At 42.9% G+C, this 17,062-nt stretch overlaps 2 protein-coding genes across 2 annotated transcripts; one reads left to right on the forward strand and one right to left on the reverse strand.

Annotated features, from left to right (window-relative positions):
* The first annotated feature begins 937 nt into the window (after positions 1-937).
* On the forward strand, positions 938-9,301 carry si:dkeyp-69c1.9 (uncharacterized). Its single transcript, XM_061740868.1, has 4 exons — positions 938-1,065; positions 3,213-3,305; positions 8,074-8,359; positions 9,078-9,301. Exons 1-4 carry the CDS (start codon positions 939-941, stop codon positions 9,220-9,222), a joined length of 651 nt encoding a protein of 216 aa, XP_061596852.1. The 5' UTR covers position 938; the 3' UTR covers positions 9,223-9,301.
* A 735-nt stretch (positions 9,302-10,036) lies between these two features.
* On the reverse strand, positions 10,037-16,697 carry snrnp35 (small nuclear ribonucleoprotein 35 (U11/U12)). Its single transcript, XM_061740869.1, has 2 exons — positions 16,248-16,697; positions 10,037-11,127 (listed from the first exon to the last, which is right to left on the reverse strand). Exons 1-2 carry the CDS (start codon positions 16,608-16,610, stop codon positions 10,789-10,791), a joined length of 702 nt encoding a protein of 233 aa, XP_061596853.1. The 5' UTR covers positions 16,611-16,697; the 3' UTR covers positions 10,037-10,788.
* Between the last annotated feature and the right edge of the window lie 365 nt (positions 16,698-17,062).

Here is a 17,062-nt window from a genome sequence, read left to right on the forward strand (position 1 = left end):
AAATCAAACAAATCAAGGCAAACAAAAGAAAATAAAACAAACGCCAATCATTTAGTTGTGCTACTATGTATGTATGTAATAATAGAAGTAATTATAATGCATAGTATTACATTATCATTACTTTACTATAATACTGCAATATACTAGAGAACAATAGACAGCAATGGTATAACAATATACTTGAATAACTATATAAGAGTAGATATGCTATATATATACTGGTTCATATATTTACCTCCAATTATATACATAAAAATTACTATAAATCTTTATATCGACATATCTACATATAACTACAAATCAATATATATTAATAGAGCTATAGATACACAAATACTGTACGTATAATACAACTCATTATATCCATATTATCCATATATACATATAACATATCTATATCCATAATATACATCTATATATCTACATATATTAATAAATGTACATATCTACATGTTTATTCGCATCTGTATTTTGAATAGAATGTTTCTTTGTATCTTTTTTTTAATTGTGATATCTTTTGACTTATATATTTTCCTTTCACTCTTTATTAAACTAAAAAAAAAAATCCTATTTAACTCATGCTCTCCTTAAAGAGTAAGAAATCTCTCGGTGGTCTTGCGGCTTTATTGTCCAAGGCCTTTATCTGCCAGTCACTGGAGAGGACTTAAACACCATGACTACTGCAGTAAACAAGCTTTAAGCAGCTCTGCATATAACATTACATACAAACCCAGTGCAGGGGGATACAGCAGCCATCAGACATTTAAAGGTGAGTAATCCAGTTAAAACTGTCCTCAGACAGATTTAATGGTTGTTTCTTGTTGAGTAACTGGTGATATTTCTCAGGCTTTCAGCACTGTTGCTTACTTTCTGCTAACTCCCTGGGAATGTCTCTGTTTTTTGTTGTGCCAGACGTAGGAGACTCAGAGCGTCTGGTGATGCCTGTGATCCAAGGTTCTTCAGACAAAATGTTCTTTGAAAATGCTCACATACGACACCCCCGTCGCTACCACGAAGCCTTTCTGCGCAGTCGACCCTACAGGGGCGAGCTGCCCACGGCGGCTGGTAAAGCTTCTCCTCCTCTTGATCGTTATCATCATTCATCATTATCTTCATCAACAACTGATGAAGATAAAACACAGAAATCATTCACTCGCTGCTTCATGAGATAACATTTAACGTGGCATTAGGCACATTCGTTGTCTGTTATCTGCCCTGCTCTTATTCTACCCAGTAAATAAAGACAATGAAACATAAACTGATAAACTTGAACTTCTACTTTTAAAAATGGTATATCTTTAATCTTAGTTTTCACTTAACCATCATCCCAAATGTCTGGAAATCCACTTACGCTCTCCCCATCCTAAAATAGGTCAACCTTCATCGGTCAGCGGTTACAGGCATGTAGGGATCCTGGCAAAGGTTTATTTAATTATGATCTTTATTTCAGTGATATTCCATTAATATCATTCTGGTTTTAGGGAAAAAGACCTCAAAAGAACTGCTCTTGAGGTGGTGAAGGACCTCAGTGAAGCAGCAAAAATACATGAATCCATCAAAGCCATTTGAAACCATGGGTCGTAATATTTGTATTAGTATCCCTAAGGGTGTTATTCTAAACAAACAGTAATGGTTTTTTATTTTTCTGTCATCCTCTGGATGAAAATGCAGGAGCCACCGCTGCCATTTCACGGGTTTCAACAGGTTTGACGCAAAGAGATATTATGGTCTCAGTTTACATCAAAAGCATCAACGCTGATGATGCTGTTATTTACTATTATTCACTACCATCACTGAAGCCTGTAAGTGTTTGCAGCTTTTAATATGACCCACTTTTGAAGTACTTTTGAACCCAGACAAAAGTAAAGTTGTGCTATTTTCAATAAAAAAAAATAATTAAACTTAAACTTAGGAAAACACTACCTATGGGTGGCCGTCCACACTGAGAGGCATCACCGACCACAACCACAAGGAGCATCGCCACAGAGACCCCCCCCAACCCGGACAGACCGGGGCAGACCCCACACAGAAGGTGGAGTCCCACCCCCAGCTACCCAGGCCTGAGGGATCCCCATGACGACACCCCCATGGGCAGAGCAGGCCCAATGTGGACGACCCCCCTGAGGAAACACTGGAGCTAAAAACTAAAAGATGAAAAGAAAGTAAAAAATGCCTAAAAGTATAAAATGTTTAGAGAAATCTATACAAAGCTTAAGATGAATAATAAATAACATAAAATAAAATGAAAGTCATTAAAAATGGATTAAAGGTTTAAAGAAAATAAAAGAGCTAAATAAAGAAACACAATAAATAGATGAAAAGAAATGAGATCAGATAAAAGCCAAGCTAAAAAGGTGTGTCTTGAGCCTCCTTTTAAAAATATCAACGTTCTCTGCGGCCCTGAGGTTCTCTGGCAGGCTGATCCATAAATAAGGGCCATAATGGCTGAATGCAGCCTCACCGTGGGTTTTGGCCCCGGTTCGGGGAATGGTTAAAAGGCCGGTGCCAGAGGACCTCAGGGTCCGTGAGGGTTGATACGGTAAAAGCAGGTCAGATAAATAAGATGGCCCAAGACCGTTAAGACACTTAAAAACCAGTAAAAGAACCTTAAAATTCTTCAGTTATCTCCTGCCTGGAAGGAAATCACCTTATAAGTATTTAGGCTTCACATCAGCAAGCTGGTTGTATTTATTTGAAAGCTTCTGGTTACATGAATAGGAAACCATCGGATGGTACTCCTGTTTTTTTAACTGCAGATACGTTTTATTTTGAAAGTGCAGCCAAAGAAAAAGAAAAGCTTGTGTGTTATTACAGAAGTCTGTCCTGTGAGGGTGAGTCGGTCGTCAGGCGTCTCTACTGTGATCGGAGTAAATGAGCCGTGACTGAAACGTCAACTCTTGTGGCTTTGCCTGCGGGCTCCATCGTTTCTTGGGGATTTCTCTTTTTAAAACACACATTATTCATTTAACTGAAAAATCCCCCAGACACCTCGGACGATGACGCAATATCACATGAGTTAACACTCAAATGAAGATGATGGCAAATGTAAAATGAGTTTATCATAGTTGTAATTGATTAACTAGAACGACTCCACAGACATGTGTCGACCAGAAAAGAAACACAAAAGAGAAAGAGAAGTCTCATGTCTTATGGAGGCTCCTTTTAGGTCACTTTTTCATTTTTATGTTCCACCATCTCTGTGACCTTCCTAGGGCTCCTCCTGTACCCGGACACCCCCACAAAGATGGAGACCACAACCCAGGAGGCTTTCTGCTTCAGACGCCCCCAACAACACAGAGACAAAGGTCTGCTGCTGCCTAATCCCCCAGAGCTAAATATAACACACTGGGGGTGATAATTAATGTTTAGCAGACATCCGGGTGACTTTTAGAGTTATTTTCCTTTAATGTTTTACTTTAATCAGTTACGTTGTGATATTTCAGTAATAAGCATGCCGCAGTAATAATAAGGAAACAGAGACCAGAGAAACATCCATAAAGACTGAACCTAAAACTTTGATTATACAGCAGAAATATATAAACTGTATACTTATTTTATTTCCAATATTGAAGTTACATTGTAAAAGCATTGTCAGCCTCTCAGCTTTAAAGGTATTATCCATGATTTTGGAGAGCTAGCAAGATTTGAAAGTGGCCCCTCCTCTAAGCCCCGCCCCCTCCTCCCCCTCCCGTCAGCGCTCCGTCCAAAGCCACGCCCCCACCAACTTTGGGGAACGCGCATTTGCAGGAGTCGAGTTTTCCAGGACATTTTGGACAGCACATTTTCAACTAAACTACCCCATGTCTCATTCACCTGTAAGCGAGGCCGGTTTTAGGGGGGAGCAGGGGGGGGGCTGTGCCCACCCAAACGTGCATCCTGCCCACCGGCGTCTCCATCCCGGCGAGAGTGGAGAGCAGAGAGCGGAGAGTGGCTGGCGGTGCGCTGCAGGCTCTAGAGCCACAGCTACGGCGTAGGCTACGGCGTAGGCTACGGCGTCGGCTACGGCGTAGGCTACGGCGTACCCTACGGAATATGGCGTACCCTGTGGCAACAGAGCCTGCACGGCACCGCAGCGCTCCGCCAGCCGCACCGGCGCTCTCCGCTCTCGCCGGGATGGAGACGCCTCCATCCCCACGGACCCCCATACTGCTTCCGAGCCGGAGCTGCTGCGGCTCTTCACGTGTCCCCGCGGGCTGCTGCTGCTGCTGGACGGAGAGTCCTGCAGCAGCAGCCCGGACCGCTCTGCTCCCCGCTCTCACACACAGCGGGACCGAGCTGCTCTGGAAATAACTACATAATAACTACATACTGGGGGTCCGTGGCAGAGGGGAGGGGGGGGGGGGGTTACACTGGGACACTGTGAGCCCAGGAGGACCCGTGGGAAGTGGACACGTCGGGCTGGAAGCGAGTGCACGCATGGGACAGGGTGGGAGGGGTTGGGGGGGGCGTGGGCGGCATGAAGGCATCTGATTGGTTCTTTCCCCCCCGGCCAAGCCTCTGGTCCTGGACCAATCCGTTTCATTCGGACCGAATGAAACGGATTGGTTAGAGTTTTTACAGGATTAAAGCTGGGAGGGGGAGGAGGGGGCGGGGCTTAGAGGAGGTGCCACTTTCAAATCTTGCAAGCTCTCCAAAATCATGGATAATACCTTTAATTTTAGGATGTTCTTATTCGAATTGATCGAAATATTTGGGAATTACATATCTTCAAGATGATGAACTTCTTATTAAGAGTCTTACATTTAATTTGAAAATTAACAAAAACTAAATATTAATTGTTTTCTCGACCTGTTTTTACGCTGTCATTTCTTACTCTATCTGGGTCTTTTGGAAGTAAATGGCTGACTTACATTTTCCTTGAAGAAAGACAGAGAAAGAAAGACAGAAAGAGAGGAAAGAAACAAGAAATGACAGAAAGAGAAAGAAAGAAAGACAGAAAGAAAGATAGACAGAGAGAGTTTCCTCTCTCCTCTGGTGCATCACCAGTGAACACCAGTGAACACCAGTAAACACCAGTAGACACCAGTAAACACCAGTAAACACCAGTAGGCACCAGTAAACACCAGTAAACACCAGTAGACACCAGTAAACACCAGTAGACACCAGTAGACACCAGTAGACACCAGTAGACACCAGTAAACACCAGTAGACACCAGTAAACACCAGTAAACACCAGTAGACACCAGTAAACACCAGTAGACACCAGTAGACACCAGTAAACACCAGTAAACACCAGTAAACACCAGTAGACACCAGTAGACACCAGTAGACACCAGTAAACACCAGTAAACACCAGTAGACACCAGTAGACACCAGTAAACACCAGTAAACACCAGTAGACACCAGTAGACACCAGTAAACACCAGTAAACACCAGTAAACACCAGTAAACACCAGTAGACACTAGTAGAGACCAGTAGACACCAGTAAACACCAGTAGACACTAGTAGACACCGGTAGACACTAGTAGACACCAGTAGACACCAGTAGACACCAGTAGACACTAGTAGACACCAGTAGACACCAGTAGACACCAGTAGACACCAGTAGACACTAGTAGACACCAGTAGACACCGGTAAACACCGGTAGACACCAGTAGAGACCAGTAGACAACAGTAAACACCAGTAGACACTAGTAGACACCGGTAGACACTAGTAGACACTAGTAAACACCAGTAAACACCAGTAGACACCAGTAGACACCAGTAAACACCAGTAAACACCAGTAAACACCAGTAAACACCAGTAGACACTAGTAGAGACCAGTAGACACCAGTAAACACCAGTAGACACCAGTAGACACCAGTAGACACCAGTAGACACTAGTAGACACCAGTAGACACCAGTAGACACCAGTAGACACTACTAGACACCAGTAGACACCAGTAGACACCAGTAGACACCAGTAGACACCAGTAGACACTAGTAGACACCAGTAGACACCGGTAAACACCGGTAGACACCAGTAGACACCAGTAGACACCAGTAGACACTAGTAGACACCAGTAGACACCGGTAAACACCGGTAGACACCAGTAGACACCAGTAGACACCAGTAGACACCAGTAGACACCAGTAGACACCAGTAGACACTAGTAGACACCAGTAGAGACCAGTAGACAACAGTAAACACCAGTAGACACCAGTAGACACTAGTAGACACCAGTAGACACCAGTAGACACCAGTAGACACCAGTAGACACCAGTAGACACTAGTAGACACCAGTAGACACCGGTAAACACCGGTAGACACCAGTAGAGACCAGTAGACAACAGTAAACACCAGTAGACACCTGTAGACACCAGTAAAGACCAGTCCCTGCCGACACCATGAATATTCTCCCCGTTAAACAACCTGTGTGTGTTTTATAGATGATGTCAGGAGCTTTTCTAGATCTTCTTCTTCTCATAAAAGTGAATCTTGTTCTTATCTTCTTATCTTCATCCGTACAAAGAAAACTCTGCTCTGATATTTTCGCACGCTTCTTGGCCAAACGTTCCCTCTACCCTCTCAGAGTTTTATTTCGGATTTGCCTTGAACTTGTGTATCTGCCCTTGTTCACTTTTGTTAGGTCTTCTTTTCACGGCCGTCTTTGCAGAGCGTTCTCGCCTCGGCCGGATATTTTGAATACATTTCTGTTAACGAGGGAAATGACCCTGCGATCGTTTGTCTCTGTTCTGTGGACATGCTGGGTAATTTACGTCGCCGGGTTCACAAATGCATCTATATATTTCCTTCTAATGTCCCTGCTATCAAACTAATAGCTTATTTCCCCCACGAGTCAGTTAATTTGCACTCATCCTAAGAGCTTCTTTGATCCCATGTTCTGCGTTCCCAGCAACAAATTTAAAATTCAAACAACACATTTGGCATCAACTAGATGAATCTGTCTGATGAAGAAATAACAAAGGAATACCGCACAACTGGCCATGAAACCCTTCATAGCAGCTTTTCCTTGTTTTTAAGTTGTAAAATAATTGCCTTGTCACTAAAATGGAGCTAAATATTTTTTAAGACCTTCAATTTAGCCTTTTTCTGAACTCAAAATAATAAAAGAAGAAAAATATACTCAGTAAAACTGTATATATTCCCCAAACTGATCAAGAAACTGAGTAACAAACAACGTATAATGGGTACAAGTTCATATGGATTTATAGCTTCATGTACAGAACTTGGTTAAAGGTATTGTGACATCATTTTTAACATGCTTTTAACACTATTAAAAGTCTTGGCCAACATCCCTCAAATGTGTCTAAAAGAGTGTAACAAGAAAAACTTCACTCTTAGTACTCTTTTCCTGGCTTTTTATTACAGTGTTTTTTTGCGCCGTGAAAAATGCTTCCTTTCCCCCCTTTCCTGTCAATCATTGCTCCGCTCCTCCTCCAAACCTCCTCCTCCTCCAGCCATACGCTCACAGCGGCGTCGGAGCGACAGGCGAAGCATGCACGGAAGAGCAGCAGGGAGAACCACAGCAAACAATCATAAAAATAAAGGCATGCAAGCAGCACTGTCCCCTTATCTTAAGTCCAGTCAGTGGCCGCGGGTCTTCTTAGCAGTTTTCCTCCGGTGATTAGAACAGAAGAGGCTCTAAACAGCTCCGTGTTAAGCCTGATTTATGGTTCCGCGTTAAATCGACGCAGAGCCTTCGCCGTAGGGTTCAGCGTATGTTGCGCGTCGCCGCGTAACCCTACGCCGTAGGCTCTGCGTCGGTGTAACGCGGAACCATAAATCAGCCTTTATGGTGCGCTGGAGAGGAGAGGAGGCAGGGAGCTGGGTGGAGGGGGCGGTGATTTAGCGGATCGTTACGTAACGATCCGCCACCAAACCAGGTGCGCCGTTTTTGCATAGTTATGCGGAAAATCCCAGAAAGCACACAATACACTGAATGTTAAAAGTTTGTTGTTTTTTGGGTGTAATTGATGTCAAGACACCCAACAAAACACAAAAAATCAAGAAAAATGTGTTTTTCATGTCACAATCCCTTTAAAGGAAGAATGGGTAAAGATTGAGTGTATTACAGGATATTTCACTGTTTGTGAAAGATCCTTAAAGAGGTTCTGGTTATCTTTCAGGTCCCTGTACCACCCAAAGGACTCGGCAGGAATCCCTCCATCCTCCGCCCACATCCTCAAGCTACACAAGAGGAAAAGGAAGCCGCATAGGGAGCAGCCGACCACGGGATGATGAGCAAGGAGCCGACCACGACCACACAACTTCAGCGACTGCAAACAATGGACACGGAGCAGCAGAGATGAAGTCTCAGTATCAGGAGGATTTCCCTGCTCCGCCCCCCCGCTGCAGGAGGGGAACGCCGGCCCGCCCACAACCCGACAACATCGGCATCAACCCCGCCTTCAGGTGAGAGGGCGTTAGCTGACAGACATCACAGTGACCTGCAGCCCTGTGTGCAGGACTCATACGTATGTGGGTGTGTGTTCTGATTAGGGCTGGGCGATATATCGAGATTTTAATATATATCGATATATTTTCAAACGCGATATGGTACGAGACAATATCGTTTATATCGATATAGCTTTTTTTTATGATTTTGATATAGCTTATTTTGTGACAAATTGACTTGAATGTTATTTGAGATTTGCACAAATGTTTTATTTGCACAACTGTCAATCTCAGTGGAAAAGTCTGCCTGTTACTGTCTACATTGTATTAATTGCACAGTGTATCTTAATTTAATTGTTATGCAGGAAAGGGATATTTGTTTTATTTTATTCAAGAAGCATTTTTATTCTATATATGCAGGCAGTTTATTTTTATTTCATTTGTTTTATACATTTTGATATTGTGCAGACCTCTGTTAATAAAGGAACCTGTGTGACATTTGGCACGAGGTATTGTATTAAAACAGTTTTTTTAAGGGTTTGCCTCAGAAAAAAATGAAGCTAACAGAGATGCTATGCTATAATGCTTTGGGGGAAACCCCAATTATGGCACAGAAAAAAATATCGATATATATCGAGTATCGCCATTCAGCTAGAAAATATTGAGATATGACTTTTGGTCCATATCGCCCAGCCCTAGTTCTGATACACACGTGTGTGTGTGTTCTGATACGCAGGATTGAGTTCAACACCATCCAACGAGAGGCCTTCCCGGGCTGGCCTGTCACGACCCCCCTGAGACCCGGCAGGCTGAGCGGAGCTTCATCCAGGCAACCAAACCTGAACTCTGAGTATTTATTTACTCTGAGGTCAAACACATAAATAATATGCTTATCCAAGAACAAGCTTTCGGCGGCGAGGTGACCTCAGACTCGACGATTACGACGATGTAATATATAATTACCGAATAAACTTCTCAAAAGTGTCACACTTTATACACCTTTACACTTTTTGGTGTTTTCTATTTGGAGGTCCGTAATATTTCAATTAGTCCGAGCTTTTTTTGCTCAGATGTTTTAACACAGGATTTAACAGATTAACAGGAAAAAACATCGGTTTTTAGAGCTTTTATGGCATCTTTTTGCTTCAACTTCATTATCCTCGGTTCAGACACATTAGCTACTAAACAGGTTAAAACAAATCCATGAGGAATATTAAATAATGCATGAGGCTTAATTAATTCAAGCAGTTCAATCCAGGTTTCTGAGAGAAAACACTTTGTTACTATTAACATCTCACCTTAGGAAGCTTTTGAGGTTCCATGTAAATTCAACCAGCACCAAACATCAGTTAGACGTCACCCTGCGATGGACTGATAACCTCTCCAGGATGTATCCTACCTCGGGTCCACTGACAGCCGGGAAGCTAAATCAGAATCTAGAAGCTCTTTTAGACAGTTCAAAATATAATAAAAAGGACCAAGATGTTAAACCTCCTACCTCCTCAAAAGCTCGAGGAAAATCAGCCCCAATATATATATATATATATATATATATATATATACATATACATATACATATACATATACATATACACACACACACACACTTCTTCTTCTTTTCCACACAAGTGGCAATAAAAACATATGAAATATGAATGCTCTCAAACATTTTAACAAAAAATGTTTTTATTCATGCATATTTTTATCTCTTTACATTTACACAGAAAAGGTGCCTTGGAAAAGCTGTATTATAAAATACAGACACGTAACCTGAAATCTCCTGAAAAGTGAAAACTCTTGCTCTCGTGTGCCTGAAACAAACATTTACAGCCGGGTGTGACGGTCAACGCCGCCTCCTCCCAGGAACAGGCCTTTTATTTTGAACCTGAATGTTACATTTGGATGCCTTCCCCAGGCCTGCCAGGAACTCTAGATGGCTTTCTAATTATATCAAGGATGAAAAAAAAAATTCAGTTTAAATGGGGAAAAAAGTTCAGTAATAAAACCTCAAGAAGCAACAAACACTTGAGCAGCACCCTTCTAGAAATAACAGAACATATACAATATAAACGCAGGTATTTGGTACTGAACACACCCTCCTCAAAGTTTTAGATCTTTAAACTAAAGTATATCATTTTAGAAAATTCCTCAATAATTTAAAACAGGAAATGGTGACGCTACGGTTTTAAGCTGCTTTAAGTATATGCAATTGTTTGTCAAACAAGTGAAAGGCGCATAAACAATATCAACACTGTATGAATGAACCAAACCATGAAACAGTAAAACTGACAAGTTGCATTGTCTCTCTGTGCACCACGAGCTATGGTCAGTTTGATCGAGCTACGGTCAATAGTCGAGCTACGATCAGTCTGATCGAGCTATGATCAGTCCAGAGTTCTGATGTCCCACTTTCTTCTTCAAAGAGGATGATTTCTTGCACCACCACGTCATCTCCGGTCCCGGTGCCGGCGGTCGTCCCTGTCTCTGTCTCTGTCTCTGTCCCGGTACTCTCTCCTGTCTCTGCCGCCCCACTCGGGCTCCCTGTGTCGTACCCGGTCCCGGTCCCTGTCCCTGTCCCTGTCCCGGTCCTCCCTGGCCCAGCCCCGGGCCCCGTCCCCTGCCCACTCCGTGGCCGGACCGGCTCCCAGGTTGATGGGTTTGCGGAAGGGCCGGTCCCGGCCGCCAAAGCGCAGCTGGCCGGACTCCTTCTTGCCCCCCAGGCCGCCGCCGAGCCGCCGCGGCACCCAGCCCCGCAGGGTCCGCTCCTGCTCCAGGTCCACGAACACCTGCATGGCATTAACAATGATATGGTCGGTATAGTATGTAGTAGTATGTATGTGTGTACTATATGGTTGGTATAGTATGTATGTGTATGTGTGTACCGTTACGTAGGTATGCGAGGATGTAAGTATGTTGTATATGTACAGTATTGCCGCTTTTGCACTAGGACTTACTTGGCCCGACTCGGCTTGGCGCGGCTTTACACGGTTCCACTGTGTGTTTTCGCACTGCCAGGGGAGAAGCGGGCAGGTTTGGGTGAAGCTGCTGTGACGTACTCGATTGCGCAACACCTTTGTTCACGTCAGCGCTGATCAGAAATCAGCTGGAGCCGGAGCGGCTGAGAGTAAAACAGCCCGTCTACATCGCTTTTTTAATTTTAAATTTTTTCTCGACAGCCACCAGGTTTATAAACATCTGCACCTCAGAGTTGGATCACCAAACAGACGTTTTGTGCTTTATAATAAAATCGCCGCGAGCCGCGGGTCGCCTCGCTCTGACTCCCGCTTCCTGATTCAAACGTCTGACGGCCCCGCCCCCCGACCAATCAGAGGCGCGGAGGGTGGTGACGTCCCCGCCCCCCGACCAATCAGTGGCGAGGAGGGTGGTGACCTCAGAAATAGTCCCTTCTCAGCCCGCTAAGAACCTGGCTGAAATGGTTACAGAAAAAAGTACCGACTTGGAGCGGCTTTACCCGTCTCAGCCCTAGTGCGAAAGCGCAAAACGGGGCCATAGCGGGTAGAACCGGGAAGAAGTGAGACTAATGCAAAAGCGCCATATGTGTGTATGCGTAGGTGTATGTATGCATGTGTATCTATATGTATGAGGTGCCGTGAGGGACATAATTCTGAATTAGTGTTCATAAACACATATGAAATCCAAAACCTTTTATACACACAGGTGAAATGCTCTTACACATACAACTGGAAATGTTCATAAACACATATGAAATCCAAAACCTTTTACACACTATACTGAAAACTTCTCACACTCACTTGTGAAATCTCTCAGACACACAGGTGAAATGCTCTTATACATACAACTGGAAATGTTCATAAACACTACTGAAAATCTTCTCACAAACACAACTGAAAATCTTCTCACACACAGTGGTGAAATCTTCTCACAGACACAACTGAAAATTTCAGTAGAAACGGAAGTCATTTCAGTAGAAACGGAAGTCATTTCAGTAGAAACGGAAGTCATTTCAGTAGAAACGGACGTCATTTCAGTAGAAACGGAAGTGAGTTGTTTAGCGCGATTTTTTTTTTTTCTGGCAGTTATTTTGACTGATTGATATAGCAATATCTTCTCAGCAGCATACAACAACTCTGACTGAAGCAACAGCTTTACTGAATAATATATTAGCTTCAGCAGAGACTATAAGGACCCTGTTAGGTGTTACAACTGCGGGGCTACAGCCCCGCCCCCCCCCCGGTGACTGCGAGTGCAGATCGGTGCAGGTGTGCTGGATGAGCCGCACATCACTTTTCCCATCACAGCAGCTGCGTCATAGCATAGCATCCCGCAACGGCAACAACTACAGTTTTGAGAGGATGCACACCACGTTATCAAACCCAAAAGTGCTTTCGCACATGGATATATACTGGCAGAAAGCTGCCGCTGCCGCTGTTCTGTCGATTTCTGCTGCTTCGTCGAAAAATGCTACCACCGCATAAACCGATAGCGTCTGTCTATCGATTCTTGCTACCATATCAAAAAATGCTACCTAATGGTTTTCTACCTTTGTAGAGCTACAATTTTACTGTTTTACTCCCTAGCCCACGTCCTTTTTCCCCAAGTGGTCCTTGTCTCTTGCCAGGCCCTCATTGTAAATAAAAATGTGTTCTTAATGACCTGCCTGGTTAAATAAAGGCCAATAACGGAATGAATATCAAATAAAGCGATAACATAGTTTTTTATTTTTCCATTTATCATATAATGTTCACAAAGTGTAATGCAATTCATGTCATGGGTAGTGTATTTTGAAGGATCAAATACTCAACATCCCATATCATCCATGTTAAATCTATTTAATGGTAGCATAATTTGATAGTCCAGTAACATCCTATCAAATAATGCTCCCGTCACTTAATGCATTCAGGTAAGATACTAATCACCTCACTGCCACTGCAGGATGAATGTCAGCATACTTACACCCCCCAATTTATCAATTTTGTGATCACTATTTTTGGATTGATAATAAGTATAAAATAATAAGAAATAAAAGTAAAGGCACACAAACAAACAAATTGTCTCAATTTGTCGTTTCAAAAGAAGAGTGCTAAGTTCAGAAAATTACATTTAATAACATAATAACAATAATAAATAAAAGTTAACAAACACAAACAACAACAAAATGCCAAACAGAGTAGTTAGCCACTTTTCTGGCACTTATAATGTGGGACTTTGTCATAGTGGATACATTCAAAATGTGCCCACCTACTGCAGGACTCGCACTCGCACAAACAAATTAAAGATATACATTCATTTAAATTAATAATACAATAAAAGCACTATGGCTGGGCAATTAATATAAAAATAATGGAAACCGACATTTAGGAACTTTATTAGACTTAATGTTGCTCATGTGAATCAATCATGGCGCAGAACCACAAAGTAGCATTTCTCGACGGGTAGCATCAAACAGAACACCGTGATGGGAAAAGTGACGTGAGGCTCATCCAGCAGTCTCTGCTGAAGCTAATATTATTGAGTAAAGTTCTTTCTTCAGTCAGAGTTGTTGTATGCTGCTGAGAAGATATTGCTATATCAATCAGTCAAAATAACTGCCAGGAAAAAAAAAAAAAAAATCGCGCTAAACAACCCACTTCCGTTTCTACTGAAATGACGTCCGTTTCTACTGAAATGACTTCCGTTTCTACTGAAATGACTTCCGTTTCTACTGAAATTTTCAGTTGTGTCTGTGAGAAGATTTCACCACTGTGTGTGAGAAGATTTTCAGTTGTGTTTGTGAGAAGATTTCACCACTGTGTGTGAGAAGATTTTCAGTTGTGTTTGTGAGAAGATTTTCAGTTGTGTTTGTGAGTGGATACATTTCCAGTTGTATGTATAAGAGCATTTCACCTGTGTGTATGAGAGATTTCACAAGTGAGTGTGAGAAGTTTTCAGTATAGTGTGTAAAAGAGTTGGATTTCATATGTGTTTATGAAAATTTCCAGTTGTATGTGTAAGAGCATTTCACCTGTGTGTATAAAAGGTTTTGGATTTCATATGCGTTTATGAACACTAATTCAGAATTATGTCCCTCACGGCACCTCATATATATGTATGTTATTGTGTATACAATACATATATGCATATAATGATAATGTAGAATATATTTATTTACATGAGAATTAATACTGGAAGTACAGCAATAGTATAATATTTACACTAAAGTTAAAACACAATATTTTCTATTTTCGTTAAAGTTATTCCACATTGGGATAAGATTTTGTAAAAGTCAATTGCTGACGATGATAAGCTAAATAAGGGTTAGGTTTACATCTACCACTTCCTCCTAATCCTTTTGAACATGTTTTGGTTGCCTGTGAGGCTTGTTGATTTGTTTTTATTTATAAATTATATACACACACACACACACACACACACACACACACACACACACACACACACACACACACAGTTATTAATATATATATATATATATATATATATATATATTAAATCGTTTTATATATCGTCACGTCACTTCCGGCCGACGAAGTAAGCGAAACTAACATGGTTTACATGTTTGAAATGTGAAATTTTATATATGTTCATGTTGCATTAAGCTCCATTCATTCACCTCGTGCTGGTATTAATTAATTAATCCATTCACCTCGTGCTGGTATTAATTAATTAATCCATTCACCTCGTGCTGGTATTAATTAATTAATCCATTCACTTCGTGCTGGTATTAATTAATTCATCCATTCACTTCGTGCTGGTATTAATTAATTCATCCATTCACCTCGTGCTGATCCACCAGCAGCTTGTGTCATTCATTCATCCATTCACCTCGTGCTGGTCCACCAGCAGCTTGTGTCATCCATTCATCCATTCACCTCGTGCTGGTCCACCAGCAGCTTGTGTCATCCATTCATTCATCCATTCACCTCGTGCTGGTCCACCAGCAGCTTGTGTCATTCATTCATTCATCCATTCACCTCGTGCTGGTCCACCAGCAGCTTGTGTCATTCATTCATTCATTCATTGATTCATCCATTCACCTCGTGCTGGTCCACCAGCAGCTTGTCATTCATTCATTCATCCATTCACCTTGTGCTGGTCCACCAGCAGCTTGTGTCATTCATTCATTCATTCACCTCGTGCTGGTCCACCAGCAGCTTGTGTCATTCATTCATTCATTCACCTCGTGCTGGTCCACCAGCAGCTTGTGTCATTCATTCATTCATTCATTCATTCACCTCGTGCTGGTCCACCAGCAGCTTGTGTCATTCATTCATTCATTCATTCATTCACCTCGTGCTGGTCCACCAGCAGCTTGTGCCATTCATTCATTCATTCACCTCGTGCTGGTCCACCAGCAGCTTGTGTCATTCATTCATTCATTCATTCACCTCGTGCTGGTCCACCAGCAGCTTGTGTCATTCATTCATTCATTCATCCATTCACCTCGTGCTGGTCCACCAGCAGCTTGTGTCATTCATTCATTCACCTCGTGCTGGTCCACCAGCAGCTTGTGTCATTCATTCATTCATTCATCCATTCACCTCGTGCTGGTCCACCAGCAGCTTGTGTCATTCATTCATTCATTCACCTCGTGCTGGTCCACCAGCAGCTTGTGTCATTCATTCATTCATTCATTCACCTCGTGCTGGTCCACCAGCAGCTTGTGTCATTCATTCATTCATTCACCTCGTGCTGGTCCACCAGCAGCTTGTGTCATTCATTCATTCATTCATTCATTCATTCATTCATTCATTCATTCACCTCGTGCTGGTCCACCAGCAGCTTGTGTCATTCATTCATTCATTCACCTCGTGCTGGTCCACCAGCAGCTTGTGTCATTCATTCATTCATTCATTCATTCATTCATTCATCCATCCATTCACCTCGTGCTGGTCCACCAGCAGCTTGTGTCATTCATTCATTCATTCACCTCGTGCTGGTCCACCAGCAGCTTGTGTGCGTCTCTGCGGGCCCTCGCCAGGGCCCGCGCCTCCTTGTACTCTATGAAGGCGTATCTCTTGGAGAAGCGGGTCACCACGTCCCGCACCAGCCGGACCCGCCGCACGTCCCCGTACTGGGAGAAGACCTGTCGCAGCCGCTCCTCGCCGGTCTGCGGGTTCAGGCGGGACACGAACAGCGTGAGCTGCGGGTCGCCGCGCACGCCCTTGTTGGGCCGGTACCGGGCCCCCATGGCCCTCCACACGGCGCGGTCGTGCGGCTCCACGTCGGTGCCGTCGATGCTGCCGGCCTTCAGCGGGTCGTAGCGGCTCGCTATGGGACACCACTCCGTCATTGTGACCACAAACCACAGATTAATCCGAGAGAAATCAGAGAAATCCAGTTGATTTCAGCTTTCTGTATCCCCTCTTCCGCGTTTCAACAAAAACATTCCGGATGGAAACGAGTGTTCCGCTCTTCATTTATATTGGTTCCTACCTACAGTACAGACCAAAGGGCTTGGTCACACTTCCCCATTTGTTTGAATGAGAAGTTGTCTAATCCTTCTGACTTGGTTGGGCATCACTGAAGGCATACTAAATCTTTGATATATTTTTCTATAAAAAAGCAATAATGAGTGAACTGTTTTACCTTTCTTTTTAGGCTTTCATTTCTTTTTTTCTACAGAATGAAATTGAATTCAAAACCCACATACTGACGGATTTAACCATGATGGAAGGTAATACGCAGTGGTTTTCTTAAAAGATCATTATAAGTTATGTCATTTAGATTATATTTGTATTGTCA

The sequence above is a fragment of the Cololabis saira genome, chromosome 14 (genome assembly GCF_033807715.1).
Source record: "Cololabis saira isolate AMF1-May2022 chromosome 14, fColSai1.1, whole genome shotgun sequence".
In the NCBI taxonomy this organism is placed as follows: domain Eukaryota; kingdom Metazoa; phylum Chordata; class Actinopteri; order Beloniformes; family Belonidae; genus Cololabis; species Cololabis saira.